This window comes from Papaver somniferum, chromosome 1 (genome assembly GCF_003573695.1).
Source record: "Papaver somniferum cultivar HN1 chromosome 1, ASM357369v1, whole genome shotgun sequence".
Classification (NCBI taxonomy): Eukaryota; Viridiplantae; Streptophyta; class Magnoliopsida; order Ranunculales; family Papaveraceae; genus Papaver; species Papaver somniferum.
Genome location: NC_039358.1, coordinates 164411387 through 164429631, shown reverse-complemented (window position 1 = coordinate 164429631; position 18245 = coordinate 164411387). Strand labels below are relative to the sequence as shown.

Sequence of the window (18245 nt, the reverse complement as noted above, 5' to 3'; positions counted from 1 at the left end):
GATGACTCAAAGGAGCACCAGATAATACCCCTTGGGTATTAACGCACCCAATCCTGAGGAAAATCCCAGATCAACGGCCGAAAGGAAGTTTGACTGACACAGATGTGACCAGACAAAGAGGCACTTGTCTGACACGAGAAGACATCCATCTACCCGCATTAAATACCAAAGAGATATACATGTGTCGATCAGCTTGTGGAAGAAGCGAGGATAACCCTTCGTATTCAAGCTCAGGCCGCGGGATATGCCGAAGACCTCTGCGAATTGGGCATAAAGCACAAGAAGATAAGGTTACAACGGCAACTCAGAGATGTGACCCACGTTCCTTCCGTATATATACCCCTCTCCACTAAGAGAGAAGGGGCTGACCATTTTGGAGAGCAATTAGAGGAGAATATAGGAGAGAGAAATAGGAAGAGTAAGTAATCCACCTACTTCCGCAGACCTATGTATATTCTAAAGTCATTCGACTATCTTTGTAACCATTCAGTACATAGTGAAACACTAAACCCCGTGGACGTAGGCCTTAGTGCCGAACCACGTAAATCTGTCTCATTTACATTTCATCACCTTATATTCCGCGTTAAACTTCATATGCTTTATATTTATACTTGTTTCTTGATTTATTTCCTTATACGAACATTATTTATGATAATATTCGACTAGACAATGACAAGCCTGAAGGCTTTGAGTCGATGAATCGATATAATCATCCCGTTACGCATACGATGTACAATTCTAGAATTAGGACGTATGCGAATATTGTTTGTGAACACTTGGATGGCCTCGTAATTTATGTGTTCACAAAGTTAATAATTCTTAACTCCTCAGGAAAGGGTACAATTTTAGGTTTAACTGCCTCCGCCTTAGCCTTACGCTTCCTAGTACGGGTAGCAACGAAGGTACCAGTAAAACTATGGGTATTAGCAGATGACGCAGAGGCAAACTACAAGCAAAAAAAATAACACAACCATGTCAGACATCAATAAAGAGAATATGAAATTGAGGTAATAAAAATATACATCTTATTTTACCTCAACGGGGAAAGTGGGATTGAAGACCCAAGGCTTGTAATCAGCATACTTCGAAGGAAAAAGGGAAAAGGGAGAGGAACAGTAGGCTCAGCAGTAGTGAACCCATGTTCCCAAGTACCAACAACCCCAAGGGGTGTGCGAGCCCATTTCTTATCATGATCCATTCTAATACGTTCATCCAAGGGGAGAACGATCCTGTTACTATAAGGAACTATGGTCAGACCTGTCTGGTCGTTCTCCTCCAGCAAGCGAATGGTGTCACCTTCTCTTATTTACTTAGCCATGACATGAATACGACGGGTACCCACGCTCCAAGGAATAATATTTTTCCTTTGAATGGCATCATCGTAGGTAGCACTGAATTTCGCAGGAGCAAGACAAGTGCATGCATTCAGCAGTGACTAAGCGAAGTAAAGGGGTGCAACTTGTAAATGGCTTGTGCATAATTCCAAGGTAATGTACTATGCCTGGACAAGACTCGGAAGTCAGTGATGCATGCAAGAATACATCATCATAAGACTTTACAACTTTATACCCTTCACAGAACAAGGGTAGGATGGAACGGTGTTGAAGCTAAGTTATAAGGTAACATGTTTGTTAAGCATGCTTGCACAGGAAAATGGACGTGCATTTTGAAGCAAAAATAGAAGATTTACATCCCGATCACTAGCATTAGACTGGAGCACCAGGAAGTTATGGCATGCGCGCCCTAACGCGTTAGGCGTAATTTTTCGGTATGTCACACCAATTTTTCCGATATGTCACACCAGATACTGTCGCCAATTTGTCCATTTCGTTGTTGCTGCCTAAGTGCTATCAATTATTGCAAGACATTTTGTTTATAACATTTGTTTTTAGATAAACTTTCTATAAAAACACAAAAGTAATAATATTAATACCAATATAAGCACTAACAAACATGAATTAGGCGGTATAAATATATGAATTAAGTGCACGTCAGCTTATATCCTCACAAGTCCCGGAAGAAAAATAATACTGATTTGATGTGACTCAAGTGTACCTGACACAAAGTTAATCATTTTTTGAAATTCATCAATAATAAACTCACGAATTGTACCTGTTTGTCCAAATTTGGATAAACTTGTTACATCGATCAAAATATTTGCGTAAACAAATTGAATATGAGTTGTTCTGAAAAATTGTCCATGTTAATTCCCTTATAGAATATGAAATCCAACAACACCTTTATAGACATCAACCATGGGTACCTTTTTAGCCTCCGGAACACCTACTCACAAAAATATCATTTCGCCTTGAAAACTCATCCTTTCGGATCAATATCAATGAATATAGGAAATTCCATGTCGATGATGCTTGGACTAAGGGTTAGAGTTGAATTACCTCTTCTTGTTGTTGTGCAATTGCTCTTACTGTTGATGTTAAGTTGCAAGGGTTTCTTGATTTTGTACTTGCACGACCAACACTTTTATTAGATATTCTAAACATTTGGTGAGATAACTCATTCACCGTTGCATTAAACGTCTTAAAACTGGTAGGGGTTCGTGAGATTAATTCATCAACACCAGTTGTAAGATCTTCAACCTTGTTACTAATTGTGTAATGTAGCGGAAGAATATTTGTATCGATTATGATGCAAGATGATAAGATACAAAATCGAAATTAAATAATCCTTATACTTGCTCTGATCAATTAATTAGATATCAACTACCTAAACCCTTTGAATTGGGAATTAAACACCAAATTAAGAAAACACTTAGTACTATTGTAACATCAAACAAATGGAACTCTAAAACCAACTGAGTATTTATGTATAACATAAAAGAAAATAACCTAAATAGATAAGGAAACTTGAAATATTTAAAGGCATATATATAACCAAAATACCAAATAATAAAATGGTTTCTTAACATAATATTTACTTTTACTTCAAAGTATTTAAAGATAAAATAATATAACGAGAAGATAAGAAGTAAAACTCTGGCAAGTTCTAATTGCTCATATCTAGTTGGGTCTTTACAGCTACTTGGATCTTTACAGATTTAGGTAGGTTTGAGCAGTGCTAGTAATTATTTAGTATTTTTTTTCATTAGTTACTGGTTTTTCAAAGATTTTGTTAGTTTATATTTGATCTTGGGTTTTTTTTTGTACTTTCCGACATGATTGTTGAATTTTAATAATGCATCTTTTTGCCATGTAAAACGGTTCCTTTTCAGTTCCAATAACTATACTTTGTTCAGTTACTTCGTTTACATATACATCGATGATGCACTCCGATTACCAAAATCTTCTTTGTCAAGATCAAGATTTTGGCAAAAATACCCCACCGGAATATATTTTCATCCAGAAGACAACTCAAACAAAATGATTGGTAAATATTTCGATTATTGTTTCCTTTTCTTTTCTGATTTTATCGATTTTCACATTCTTGTATTTGCTTATTTCGCTACATTTCGACTATCCTATAATCAGAATATTAGATATTGTACAAATTTGGTATGTTGTTGCTCGATATTCTCGTTGATGTGTTGATTATCTATGAAGTTTTTATTAAGAAAAACAAAAGGATCAAAAAGAAGGGAATAAAAGAAATTCCCTTGGCACTGTTAAAAAGACCAAGAAGATCTTGGCCTCTTGTTTGACCAGAGGATACGACTGGCCATTTTTCATATACAAAGGGAAATCATATTCAACTAACTCACATCATTCGTCGGCCGATAATTTGGGAAGTCTTAAAACCTCTCTGAGCGAGTGACTCCAGAAATCGAATTCATGCCAAATGAGAATACCTGGCAAATTATTTCTACTGCTACCACCTCTTGGGAATAATTTGGATATACGTGCTAGTATGTCCTCTCTAAAGTCTAAAAACTCTGCCAACCATCAAGTGGTCTGATGGTTGGCATGTTCCCTCCCACTGCGGAGGTAGGGGTCCGAACCCCATAATTGCCAGAAATAACTCCTACTCTTGAAGGAGTTAAGGATGTAGTCCAAAATCACTATTCCAAACCATTAAAAAGAAAAAGTCTGAAGACTCTAAACACGTTCTATTTCTCCTCTCAAGTCTCAACCGCGGCTGAAGGAGTAAAGGATACATCCTAATAGCAACTGCAATGACGCGATCATAACCAAAGATCAAAAACAAAAAAAAAGATCAAAAATTTGGTTTACTCCGTGGTGTCACGCTAGGGTGAAAGAGTAAATTTGGTCGAGCACACATAAAATGTTCGTCTCAAGCTTGGGCGGAGGTATAAAAATCGTTTGAGATGGGCGTAGATTATATTAATGCATGTTGTAGGGCGCAGGTTTTATTAACGTTTGTTGTGCTGCGGGTGTATAAAAAACAAAAAGAAAAAAATTCAATGTTCCAAAACTACCAGGCGTAAGTATAAATCCCACCTCACTCCAAGCGTTTGTATTATGTACTCCTAGTATGGGACAAATTTGTAAGTTATGCCAGCTTGGGGTGTATCTGTAATGTACGTCTGAACCAAGCGAAGCTTTAAAGTTCGCATGTTGTGGGGCGAGCATTGTACCTACGCCCTCCCAGGCGTACTTTATGATGCCGCCTCAACCAAACGTAACTTAAATATCCGCCAACTCATCGCACGGGACTTATACCTATGCTTCACATCAAACGTAGTTTATACGTACGTCTGATATCGAACGTATTTTAAACTTTCGCTCGACCAAATATGGTTTTGGTCCGGATTTCAGACCATATTTGGTCTGATATTTAGTTCTAGTCGAGAATTTAATCTTTACTCCGTCTCACTGTGGTTCGTTTGCGGACCAAAATTTTGATAATGGTCGTCCAATGTGGATGCTCTAAGACCACTATATTCCAAAAAAGAGAAGTAAATAAAAAAAAAATACAGAGCAGCGTGGTGACCCTATTTGTGGCACCGGATGCGTGAAATGAAAATTCCAGGTTCCGGTTCTACCTAATTGAAGGACCCAAAACCAAGCTACTTAATGGATGCCTGTTCCATGAAAATCTTTTTCCTTCTTTCTTTTCTCTTTCTAAAATCTGCCTTGGCCCTCCCTTGTCTTTCCCTCCTGGTTCTCCTCGTTCTTGTAAAAAAAAAATAACCAGAGAGAGGGAGCTTTCTTTCTCATCTTCTAAGAAAGATGTTTCCTCAACAATGGACTCCTCCTTGTGGAAGCCAATGCACGAAAAAGTACGCAGCTCTCACGCAGATTCCATGTAAACCAAATCTCTTCCTTATTCTTTATCTTCATTACTGGCACAATCTGTTAATCCTTTGTTCATCTGTTTTCCCTTATAAGGTGTTTTTCTGTTTTTTTTAACCATTATTTGCTTATTTGGGTAAATGTTTTTCTTATATCTAGGTTTTCTACTTTTGGAATAATCTTCAATTTCATTTGAATTTGCAGTAGAAATCGGAATTCTGATTTGTTCCTATTCTTTTAGAGATTTTTCTTTTTACATTATTTGCATTTGTTGGACTATTTTCCATTTTTCTTCTTGTTCTTGTAATTGGAGTTGGGTCCGTTGGATCAAGCCGAGGGAATTTTTTTTAATCTTTTCATTGTACAAGTAGCTAATTTCCTAATTATGAAGTTATAGATTATGGGTTGCATGAATTACATACATGCAAATCTCCTAGACTAGTCATTGTTTTGGTTGTTGAAAGAATGTAGAGGTATTAAGAATTGCTTGGATTCTTAATGAATTAGATATATGATTTCAGTGGGAACACTAGGGTGGGGTTACAATCAGTGTCAGCATCCCTTAGAAGTCATACATGGGAACTTTTTCTTCGGTAACAGAATCATAAAAATGCAAAATGAGAACATATCGTTGAGAACATTGTTAACGGTTTTATGAGAAGCGCATCATAGTTTTAATGTTTTCAATTGAATGTAACATCTGGTAACATTTTGTAGGGAGAGTTTTTTGCAAAAAAGGTTGTGATGCTGATGGTGATACATGGGAAGAATGTAAGTGTTAATCGTTTTTTTCTTTATTTTTGTAAGGAGCCGTAACTTCTTCATTTCGTATTAGCTTGTGATAAAAGTTGGGCAATATGTGAAGCGTTTTACGTGTTTGATGTAATCATTTGTATGAATATTATCATTAGGGCATCTAGAAATGCAATGTGAACCACAAAAAGCCGGTTACCGTTGCATGCTGGATGCCTGGGCCCACACCCATGAAGGGGTGTTCAGGGTCTCAGATGACGTCCACGTAAGAGTGGTAGAGGGTAAACAGCAGTTAAAGCAGTTACTCTAGCATTGCCTAATCGGTTACTATTTTTTACATGTTTGTCGTATTAGCATTATTTGGCAGCCATGGTGAAGATTTCCATTCTCTGTGAGATTTTGGAGTTAGCCGTTTTATTTTGTTTGAATACGAAGTTGCCCGAGGAAATTGGATAATAAGTGATACATGTAGGAAACTTAATGTATGTTATTCGCCTTAGGAAGTTACCAGCTGTTCAGCATCTCTCATTAAGGAATGCAAATAAATAAGACATTTGGGTTTGGAACAACCGAGGCTATAGCTCATTTCTGTCATATAACCTCTTTTGGTTTCTAATGTGTTTCTCATAATTGATACTATAGTTAGAAGTTTTACTAGCAAGAGAAAAACGCAAACTATTACATTATGATCTGGTTTTTGCAGCTGTATCTTTAAGTGGAACTCTATGTTTGCATGTCTTTCCTTTTGTGTCTCACTATCCCCATCGTGGTTACCCCGTCAATATAATCTTTAAACGGTAACAAGGACAATGTGCGATTATACGGATAACCAGAGAATAAGTTTTATCTGACGTTTTATCGGTGGTAACGTTCGTTTTGTTATAGGTGTGGAAGAGTGCAACGAGATATGCTATAAGGATCCAGTTTTCAAGGACCAGCAGTGGAGTGCTTTCATTGATCGTTCCCCAGGATCTGAAGATTACTCAAAGGTTTCTTTCCTAACCATTTCTTTTTTATTATAATACTATATGCACACCACTTGCCTGTCAAACGAGGATACGGTTCTTGGTTGAACCCATGGTTATTGAGGTTTGAGGGAGTCGACCTTTTTGCCTGCCAGTGATCACCATGAGATTGTAAGATATAGCTCATTTGTGATTATTGCATTGCGTTAATAATTGGAGGCAATATCAGAATATCTCTAATGATGTTTGTTTTTATCGTGGTTCTATACGAGAACAACTAATAGAACCCTTGGTGCCTGGTACAACTGCATACGTAGAATTAAAAGATTATATGCCTAATATGTCAATTGTCAGCTGTGTGGTACATGGGTTGAAGGAAAGATGAGATTGTAGAGTGAGGGGACTTTCCTTTTTAGCCATACTTGGCCCACGTTTATAGATTAATATTCTGCCATTTATAACTAATGAGTCCTTTCTGTTTTACCAATTAACTTTTGCATGTGTATTTTTTCCATCTCAGGTTTGTTTTCAGGCATGCGTATCTGGTTGTGGTTACAAGGTCAGTATCCCGACGTTGTGTGTAATCTAGGTTGCAGTTGGTCATTTTCATTGGGAGATTCCAGTATAAAGATATAAAAGCATTATAGACTTGGTTTACATGAGTGGTCTTGATTTCTTTATCCACGAACCTCGCGGTTGCTACTAAAATTAAATTCCACCATCAGTGTGTGAAGATAATTTATAGTAAGTTGGTAGTTATATGGCTTGAGACTAGTTCCACAAACAGAGCCCACACTCGGTCATGAGCCAAGATTTGATTTTGACAAAGAGCATTCTTACCAAAAGTGAGCTTGACCTGTCTCCGATGGGATACCAAAACCATCGGAGACTCAGAGGTGGTTTAAAGCTACTGGGCTGCTTGTCTAGCCATACAAAACCAGAGATCACTCTGATTTTTGGGCTGACAATTTTGCCTCCTAATTTCGGGGGCCATGATGTTGGGAGCTTAGTTTGAGGACTACGTCCTTACATTAGAAAGTGGATTTATTTTAATGTTTCAAAATTGCATGGTTCTACTTGTTCCCGGTGTCCAAGAAGTTGTTATTTATGTTATCAGTGATCTTTGCTTCTCTTTTTTCCTTGTCATATTTATCTATTTATACCTTTTTGTATTTTCAGCTTGGTATCCCATCGGAGACAGTTGACGTGATTCAGCCAAAGAGACCACCTAAGCCTTGCATAGAGAAAAAACCTCGCCCCCCATCTATTCCAGCCGAAAGCATCCCAACTGCTGAAGAGATGGCTTGTAATTCTGCGTAAAAGGAGATACTACTGTCCGTTTGTTATTACTGAAACTTGTCTTATAAAAGAATCCCCGCTTATTGGGGTATACAAAATTTTGAAATTACCCTCACCATCACCCTTTTCTCAACTCAACTTTAAAACCTTTTTTTTCAGGCCTCTTGTTCTCCTCTTCCAATCTAACTTTTTCTAGTGTTCTTCAGCTGCACATGCACAGTCCATGGCAGCGGCATATGTGATATTGTAACTTGGAGAAAATCAAAGCTTGGTCTTTCTCTATTTTAGAGATCCTTAATTCTAAATAGTATATTGGAGTTCAGTTTCTGAGTAAGGAAGAAAAAAATCTTATTTGAATTTCATATACTATTGGGGTTAAAACAAGTAGCTAGTTTTAACATAATGTGTTTTGTAAATTCTGATATCAAATTAACTCTTTCATTTCACTGAAGACTTAATATCAGATAAGCTTTGTCAGACATGAGTCTAGCTGCGGAACCATTTTGGTGATCAATAATTTCAGTGTTAGTTTTTCTCGCAGGACCAACAACAGCCCAGGAATGCAGGCAGTTTTGTGCTCTTATGACGTGGCAGGTGATTTAAAAGTGTTTGCCACGTTTTCTGACACGATTTCACCTTTTAACGAGGGTCATGATTCTAAACATGGAGGGTCATCAGTTAAATAACCAACCAATTCGAAGAATATGTGAAATATATACTCGTCAGAGTAGTGTGAAACTTTTTCGGATCCAACGGCTGAATGCGAATATTACATCTCTTAGTGTTGTCTTTTTGTGTCTAGACGTGGCAACCGCGTAAAAGCTGTAGGCGGACGTTGGTTATTCGAAATTTCAAAAACAAACAACAAAGAGACCTAGCGAAAAGCCTCTTCTTCTTGACGTTCCCCCAACGCACAAACCCTAATCTAGCATCCATCATCACTCCTTTCTCGATTGATTGTTATCACTTTGTTCCTTTTTATCTCTATTTTACGAGTTACTTTTTGCTTTTGGTTCAGTGGAATTTTAGTTTCTCGAGAAACCCTAGAATTCCTTCACGTGGTGCGGCCAAACTTTGTAACGAGACGACAAAATATCTGCAAAGGTACTATGACATGGCTATCTACGGTCGATAAATTCATAAATAATCATTATCAACTTTTTTGAATCATTTTTCCCTTTCTTATCTAATACTACAATCTTGTCTTTCTTCTTCGTAATGCTCAATTCCATTATTAGATTTCTCTTATTGGTTTGTTTTTGAGAGAACAAAATCAGTTTTTTTTTCTTCTTTTGAATCAGAGTGAGCAGAGGCGTGCAAAATGGACAAGAATGGAGGAGCAGATGATTTTCTCAAGGAGCCTCTATTACAACATTCTGATAGTGTTACTGTTACTGTGTATCAAGATGAAGTAAAGAAAACAAGGACTATTATGTTTAAAATTGGGAATGTCAAGTGTGCGTCCTGTGTTACATCAATTGAATCCGCGTTGGGAATGGTTAATGGTATCAGGAGCGTAATGGTATCGGTTCTGCAAGGCCAAGCTGTTATTAAATATGCACCAGACCTCATCAATGTAAGTTACATGGTTAAACTGCTTCCCCCGGCTTGTCATTCACAAAATCAGCACCATTTTGCCACTTATATATGTAGGCATTTGGCAAGTACTTATTAGTTACATTCAAAAGCAGAATTAGTATTAGTTACTTATGTTGCTATTGTAAACCTTTTGTGTGGACAATTTGCCACTTTCAACAGTTTCATGTGGAGTCAATGTGCAATTTTCTGGAATCATCTCTTATGTTGTTATTATATATGATGACTTTTCTGAACTCTCAATTTGACCTTTTGTTTTAGGTTAAATTAATAAAAGAAGCCATTGAAAACTTAGGCTTCCAAGTTTTTGAGTTCCCGGAACGGGATGTAGCCGTATGCCGGCTCAGAGTTAAAGGTATGACATGTACTAGCTGCTCTGAATCCATTGAAAATGCACTGCTAATGGTTGATGGAGTGAAGACAGCCGTCGTGGGCTTATCCCTTGAAGAAGCAAAGATTCACTTTGATCCCACCCTCACTGATTCGGACGAACTCATCCGAGCAATTGGAGATGCTGGCTTTGAAGCAGATCTCATTACGACTGGGAATGATGGTAACAAAGTGCATTTATGTCTTGAAGGGATCACTTCTAATGAAGATTTGACTATTATTCGGTCCTCTCTTGAATCAGTACAATGGGTGAACCATGTTGACATGGATACAGAGGCCAATAAGGTAACTATATTATATGACCCGGAGTTCACTGGTCGGAGATCTCTCATTCAATGTATTCAAGAAGCTGGACAACGCCCTAACTTCTACCATGCCTGCTTGTATGTTTCCCCGAGCCGAGGAGAAGCTGAGAGTCAGCATGAGATTTTGGGCTATAGAAACGTATTTCTTTGGAGCTGCCTATTTTCAGTTCCTGTGTTTATCTTCTCCATGGTACTTCCCATGGTTCCTCCTTACGGGAACTGGTTATCTCATAAGCTTTACAACATGCTCACAGTTGGGATGATTCTAAGATGGATTCTCTGCACGCCAGTGCAATTCATCGTTGGACGGAGGTTGTAATTGATTAGTGGCTCTAGCTTTTACATTTTCTTATGCTTACATAGCTTTAGATTCTTTCTCTATTATTGTTAATAGTGATTAACTTTGCTGTGTTCTCTGTGGCTACTGATTCCAGGTTTTACGTTGGGTCCTTTGATGCACTGAAACGGCGGTCGGCTAATATGGATGTTCTGGTCGCCTTGGGCACAAATGCTGCTTATTTTTATTCGCTGTATATTTTAATAAAAGCATTATGTTCTAATTCATTTGAAGGTCAAGATTTCTTTGAGACCAGTGCAATGTTAATTACTTTTATTCTCCTGGGAAAGTATTTGGAGGTGGGGGCGAAGGGGGAGACATCTGATGCATTAGCTAAGCTTACCGATCTTGCCCCAGATACAGCTTTTCTGCTCTCTTTCGACGGAGATGGCAATATTATCTCAGAGAATGAGATTAGCACATCACTGATACAGAAGAATGATGTGATCAAGATAGTTCCTGGGGCAAAAGTTCCTGTTGATGGGATTGTTATAAAGGGTCAGAGTCATGTGAATGAGAGCATGATTACTGGCGAAGCAAGGCCAATGGCTAAAAGGCCAGGAGATAAGGTTCTCATTCCTCTTCTTTTAGTTTCCTGAATCAATCTGCATCCCGAATCTCAAAATTTAATCAGCATCTAAAATTCACGGTTAACAGGTTATTGGTGGAACTGTGAACGAAAATGGATGCTTGCTAGTTAAGGTCACTCACGTTGGATCAGAGACTGCATTGTCCCAAATAGTTCAGCTGGTGGAAGCTGCTCAGCTTAATAGAGCGCCTGTTCAGAAACTGGCTGATCGAGTTTCCAGGGTCTTTGTTCCTGTGGTAAGTTTGTCCATCCGTGTGTTATGGGCATGGTATCCGATTCAAATTAGTTACTTTCTTACAAATACTAGCCTTCTATCAACAATAGCCTTCTATTAACAAATTAGCAGAAGCAAATTATCTATTTAGCATGCGGACTCTTTGATAAAATCTGTCCATCGTATGCACCTTTTTTTGATAATGCCAGTTTGAGCATCAGTTAATGTTTTCCATGTTGTTTTCAGGTTGTTGTGGCAGCCGTCCTCACATGGTTGTGCTGGTTCATACCCGGAGAAGCTGCTGTTTACCCTAAAGACTGGATTCCAAATGCCATGGACAGCTTTGAGCTGGCGCTGCAATTTGGTATTTCAGTATTGGTAGTTGCTTGTCCATGTGCTTTGGGACTAGCAACCCCAACAGCTGTCATGGTTGCCACCGGAAAAGGGGCTTCTCAAGGTGTTCTTATCAAGGGTGGAAGTGCACTTGAAAAGGCACACAAAGTGAGAATTTTCTTATGCTTTTCTTCTTTTACCACCTTTAACACTCAACTACTCATTAGAACTGTGTCTTCAGTACCTAACAGGTTTACTCCCCATTTTAAATGCTTAACACTTATTTTATCCCTTAATCCACCAGGTAAAAATTGTTGTCTTCGATAAAACAGGTACTCTGACTGTGGGAAAACCTGTAGTGGTTAGCACGATGGTTTTTTCTGACATGCCCATTCAAGAGTTCTGTGAAATCGCTGCAGCTGCAGAGGTAAATTTATATTAGCATGTATACACAAACATATATGGTAATCTGGAAAGTTGCAACCACTTTGTTTTGGGGTGTTCCTTGTTTTTGACACTGTACAGAGTTTCAGATAGCAACTTTCCTACCTGGCAGGTAAACAGCGAGCACCCGATAGCTAAGGCTGTCGTGCAACATGCCAAGAAACTCCGTCAGCAGTACGGTTTGAACTCAGAACACATTACAGAAGCGGAGGACTTTGAGGTGCACCCAGGATCTGGGGTCAGCGGGAAAGTTGGTGACAAAATGGTTTTTGTTGGGAATAAGAGGCTAATGCGGCTCGGAATATATTGCTCGGTACTGAAGTTGAGGACTACATGTCAGAGAGCGAACAGCTTGCTCGCACTTGTGTCTTGGTTGCTGTCGATGGGAGGGTTGCTGGAGCTTTGGCCGTGACTGATCCTGTAAAACCGGAAGCCGAGCAAGTAATATCATTCCTTAAATCAATGAACATCACGAGCATAATGGTGACTGGTGACAACTGGGCTACAGCAACTGCCATAGCCAAGGAAGTTGGAATTGTTAAGGTGTTTGCGGAGACAGATCCACTTGGAAAAGCTGATAAGATTAAAGAGTTACAGGTAAACATGCATGCTTGCAAACTTCTTTAACTGCAGTAACACATAGAATCTTTAAAATCTGGTGGTTTGAATTCTTGATTTGGTTACATGTTTCTTTCTTGACATCCTTCCTAAAAAGTTAAGTACCTGTATATGAACTCAAAACTTACTGGTGCAGTTGAAAGGATTAGCTGTAGCAATGGTGGGTGATGGAATCAATGATTCTCCAGCCTTAGTCGCAGCTGATGTTGGCATGGCAATCGGAGCCGGTACTGATGTTGCTATTGAAGCTGCTGACATAGTTCTTATCAAGAGCAACTTGGAAGATGTAATAACAGCCATTGATCTCTCTAGAAAGACACTTGCCAGGATTAGATTCAACTATGTGTGGGCCCTTGGCTATAATGTACTTGGAATGCCAATAGCTGCTGGCATATTGTTCCCGTTCACTGGAATTAGGTTACCACCTTGGCTTGCTGGTGCTTGCATGGCTGCATCATCAATTAGTGTAGTCTGTTCTTCTCTTCTGTTGCAGTCATACAAAAAACCATTGCACATTGAAGATACCCGAGGACCTGTTGGATATTCTAACTCAGTCTGAGAGAACTTAGCTTACATCTCTTCCTTCTCAGGCAGTCAAAGAAGCCACTGCTACAAATTAACACACTAATTGGGCCACCGTTTTGAAAAAGTAGTTAAAACAAGAAGAGTGGGTAACTATAAGTATCCAAGTTACTTGCTATGTTTCTTCTTTTACAGGTAATTTTTGAGAACAGAACTCTTAGTGGCTGGTGTAACTGCATATCCATTGTTGAATATTAGCAGCATTGTGAATAAGGCTGCTAATTCTCTCTTCCAGTCATGCGGTGCAAATTCTTAAAGTACATTGTTCTGTCAGGACTCAGGATTGCTCCGGCTTCCATGCATATGTATCTGGCTGTGGATACGACTTCTGAGGTCAATATTGTGTCAGACCTTTCATCCGGTATTTTTCATGGGGACTCGTAAGGTTCCTGTGTAAATCTTAATCATTTTTCACTGATCTAACTGGTTCTGCTTTTGTTATGCTGATGATTTGCAAGGAAATAAATCATCAGAATCAAGTTTTGCAACCATTGACGCTGTAGTGGCATAAAACCACACACCACATCCAACGAAGTAGAAGATGATTTAACACAAAGTGAAGATACACAATAAATGTAGACACAAGGATATACGTGGTTCGATATGATTACCTACGTCCACGGGGTGAAAGGATGAATGTTATTATTGCTCTTCTTTGATTACAAGTTGTTCTCTCCCTCTCAAGTGGTGAAGCTCTCACAACTCAAGTATGATGACTTGTTCCTCTCTCCTTTCTTAACATGTTTCTCTCTCTCGACTTGCCCTTATATTTATTGGCCAAAGTCGACATACAAAAGAATTACAATGTTGGTCACATTACATGAATTTAGTTGTTCCCTATCGGACCTTCATTGCTCGCCCGACTTTCTGGTTTGACCGATAGTTCTTCACCCGAGGTCGAGTCTTAATCGTCTGGTTAACACGATGTCTCCCTTCTTTCTTCTCGTTCCTTTGTTTGACCATCTTCCTTCGTCTGACCGAGTGCTTTCTGATTGTTCGCCCGACCTGTCAGAGGATAAGGGTCACGTCACATCCGACAACTATTGGGTCATCACGTCCGACCCAGTGATACCTTGCTCTTTGCGTCGTTTGGTTCTATCTTGTGCTTCGCCGCTCTTTATTCTTTGGTGTATCACAGCTTAGGATCTTGCCACCTAGCCCTGTGGATTATCTACACCTACATTTATGCCCCTTCTTTCGCTCGTGTGCTTGGCACGAGGGAAAGAAAATCGTTCCATCTTCCCACGTCCTTGAGCATGCCGAGAATTCCTCCATGCAGTTCCCCACTAAACATCCCATTATGACTTGTAACCGCTGCCGTCGGTCAAGACACTTCATCCTATAAATATCTCCCTTTATGTTCTCTTTCCTTTATTCGCCATTTACAGAGAAACCAAGCGTTGTTCTTTCTTCTTCTTCACCTTCCTTCCTTGTCGACGTCATTAACTCCGGTGACCCTTTTATCTTCTCAGTCTTCATCTTCGTTGTTTCTGTTGGTGAGGTTTGCGATAGTCGTGGTTGGTTCTTCTTTTTACTTCTCTCTCCATCAAAGTTCATATCTCTCCCTTCGCTTTCTGCCATGGCTACTTCTTCTCCGTCAATGACTGAAAAAAGGTGCGTGAGTGATACCTTCTCCGAGGGCGATGTTGTTTCTCTTAATTCCTTATTTTGGCTTGAGAGTCCTTCCCATCACGATTATCGTGCTATAAATTCCCTTTTTCCTGATGATTCTCCCTCTTTTTCATGTAGGGCTGATAAGAGAGTCTCCAAAGACTTGTCTGATGATGAGTTTATTGAACAGTTGAAGGAAGAATTCGGTCTTCAAAACTATGAAGTGACCCTAGTCTCGGGCCAAACGGGTGTGTTGAAGAAGACCGATGTCGATAAGCATGAGCAGTCGTCCGAGGCGGTCATCGTCACTCGTGGGCAGTTGGAACTTGGCCTTCGCTTTCTTTTATACAACCCTGCCAGCCCTTTCTACTATGAGGTATTGTCGCAGCTTCGTCCGTATCGGGCCTTGACTCAGTGGAATGGCAACACTTTCCGTATGATGAATGAGTGGAGAGACCGAGGCGAGGGTCGCGGATCTACGGCCGATTGGTCGACCTATAAGCCTGGAGACGCTCCCGATTACACTTCTGCCAATTTTATCGTGAACTACCGGAGCGGGACAGCTACCAATGGCGACCTTGCTGGTTTTGCTGCTAGCCCTCACCGTCAGAAATCTATGCCCGAGGGTGTTGACAGATTGATGCTAGATGTTGATCCCCTTGGTAAAGGTTCCAACAAGCATGCTCGCCACACCAATGACCCATACTGGGTCCGAGTTCTACTTCTTGTCCGCGGCCAAATTTTGCATGGTAGCTTTCCTCCTCCTCAATTTCCTGCAGAGCCTTATCCATTCTGTGTGATTAACGATGATAAGGTATGTTGCTTTCTTTCCACTTTCTTTGATTCCTGCTGTATCGGCTTGGGGTACTGATTACTTTCTTGTCGTAGGTTAAGCCTCAGGGCGAGTCTACCAAATCTGCTTCTATTTCCAAGAAGAGGAGTGCTGGCACAAGGGTCGAGGAGGATCATTGAAAGGTAACAAACATATAGCTTTTATTCTTAATACATGTACTTGCCCCTGTTTTTTTGCCTTCACATGTTCTGACGCTGAACCTTGTGCAGAAATTTCCTCGTTGCGAGGATGAAGATGTTGGAGGGTCCGATACTCGTGGTAGTGAAAGTTTGGTTCCAAGGGTAATCCTTCTTAGGGGAAGGTGGCGGCAAAAGGCGTGGTGTTGAAAAGCTCGGACGTTGTGATCGATATCCTCGATCAAGATGATGAGGACGATATATTCGGGGACGATCAGCTATTTGATGAGGATGTTGGTGGCCAGAAGGAAGCGGAGGTTTATGTGGAGACTGTTGTTGTGACTCTTGTCGTGCAGTCTGGTGATCAGGGGCCGACCCAAACATCACTCCAAAAGTTTCCCCAGAAGGATGTTGGGTCTCCCTCGGGTGTTCAGACATCCTTTACCATATCGGGCCCTATTTGTGATTCACTTGGCGCATTGCACTCTGAGGAGTTTGGCTCCTATACTGATGAGCAGATGATTGTTGTCGTGCCCCTGTATCGTGATATCGCGCCGGTCTTTGATAATTTGTTAAGTGATTTGTTTGCACTTTTCCTTTGGTATCTGGCTTCCAACCACCAGTACCCTTAGGCTACCTCGGCACTTGCACACTGTCACTGCCCCGAGTATCGAATATCCAGTCGACTGTAAGTCACCTCGGCACTTCCACACTGGCTTTGCCCCGAGTACGAATGACCATACGAGTGTAAGTCACCTCGGCACTTCCTCACTGGCTTTGCCCCGAGTACGAATGACCATTCGAGTGTAAGTCACCTCGGCACTTCTTCACTGGCTTTGCCCCGAGTACGAATGACCATTGGTCGCTCATGTCATATTTCCTACCCCTCTCGGTTTTAAAGAAATGAATGAAAAGTATGTTTACCTGTTTCCCTCGAACCCCTCATGGGTAATAGAGTTTCAGATGTTGAGCGTTCCACGGTTTTAACTCGGGTTTTCCGTCTGGTTTGAGTAATCGATAAGCTCCCTCGCCAGCTTTAGACACGATTGTGTATGGTCCTCCCCACCTTGCCGCTAGTTTACCACCATTTTTGTCACGCTCCCAATCGGCTAGATATTTCAACACTAACTGCCCCGGTTGAAACTCTCTTGGTCGAACTCGTTTGTTGTATTCTCGTTGTAATCTCCTTTGGTAATTCTCCATTTTTTTCAACGTCATCTCCCTTGTTTCCTCCAAGTCATCGAGCTTGGCCAATATTAGATCTGCCAATATGTTTCGCCTCCAGGCTTCAGTTCTTGTGGTGGGTATCATTGCTTCAGTTGGTAGTATCGCTTCGGTTCCATAGGTCAACATGAAAGGTGATAGCCCTGTTGCTTCCCTTCGAGTGGTTCGATAGACCCATAAAACATTGTAGAGTTCTTCGCACCAATTACCGTATTCTCCATCTAATTTTTTCTTCATATTGTCAGCGATAGTTTTGTTTGTGATCTCGGCCTGCCCATTACTTTGAGGGTATATGGGGGTCGCCTTGCTTTTTCTGATGTTGTAGGTGTTAAATAGTAGGTCGATGTTTTCTCCCTGGAGTTGTTTTCCATTATCCGAGACGATGGTCGCCGGTATTCCGAGACGACATATGATGTTCTCCCAAATGAACCTGAAGACGTCCTTGTCACGGATATGTCTCAGTGGTGCCGCCTCCACCCATTTAGTGAAGTAATCCGTCGCTACTATTAAGTATTTTCTCTGCCCCGATCCCACATGTAATGGTCCCACGATATCGATCCCCCACTTTGCGAAGGGCCAGGGGCTTACTACCGAGTTTAGAGTTACTGAAGGTGCATGTATCTTCTTACCAAACCGCTGGCATTCTTCGCAAGCTTGCGCCATTTGTTTTGCATCATCGTTCATATACGGCCAGAAGTATCCCATCGTTTTCGCTCTCGCTGACAGACTTCGTCCGAGCTGTGATTTCCGGCTGCTCCATAGTGTAGTTCATTCAAGATTGTCTGGCCTTCTTCCTTACTTAAGCATCT

At 40.4% G+C, this 18245-nt stretch overlaps 1 protein-coding gene and 1 pseudogene across 1 annotated transcript; both read left to right on the top strand.

The window, feature by feature from the left end:
• Positions 1–4940: 4940 nt before the first annotated feature.
• LOC113306606 lies at positions 4941–8546 on the top strand. The gene is made up of 5 exons (XM_026555534.1): positions 4941–5220; positions 5925–5978; positions 6846–6949; positions 7446–7484; positions 8105–8546. Exons 1-5 carry the CDS (start codon positions 5145–5147, stop codon positions 8243–8245), a joined length of 414 nt encoding a protein of 137 aa, XP_026411319.1. The 5' UTR covers positions 4941–5144; the 3' UTR covers positions 8246–8546.
• A 214-nt stretch (positions 8547–8760) lies between these two features.
• Positions 8761–16932, top strand: LOC113306598 (annotated as a pseudogene).
• Positions 16933–18245: the final 1313 nt, after the last annotated feature.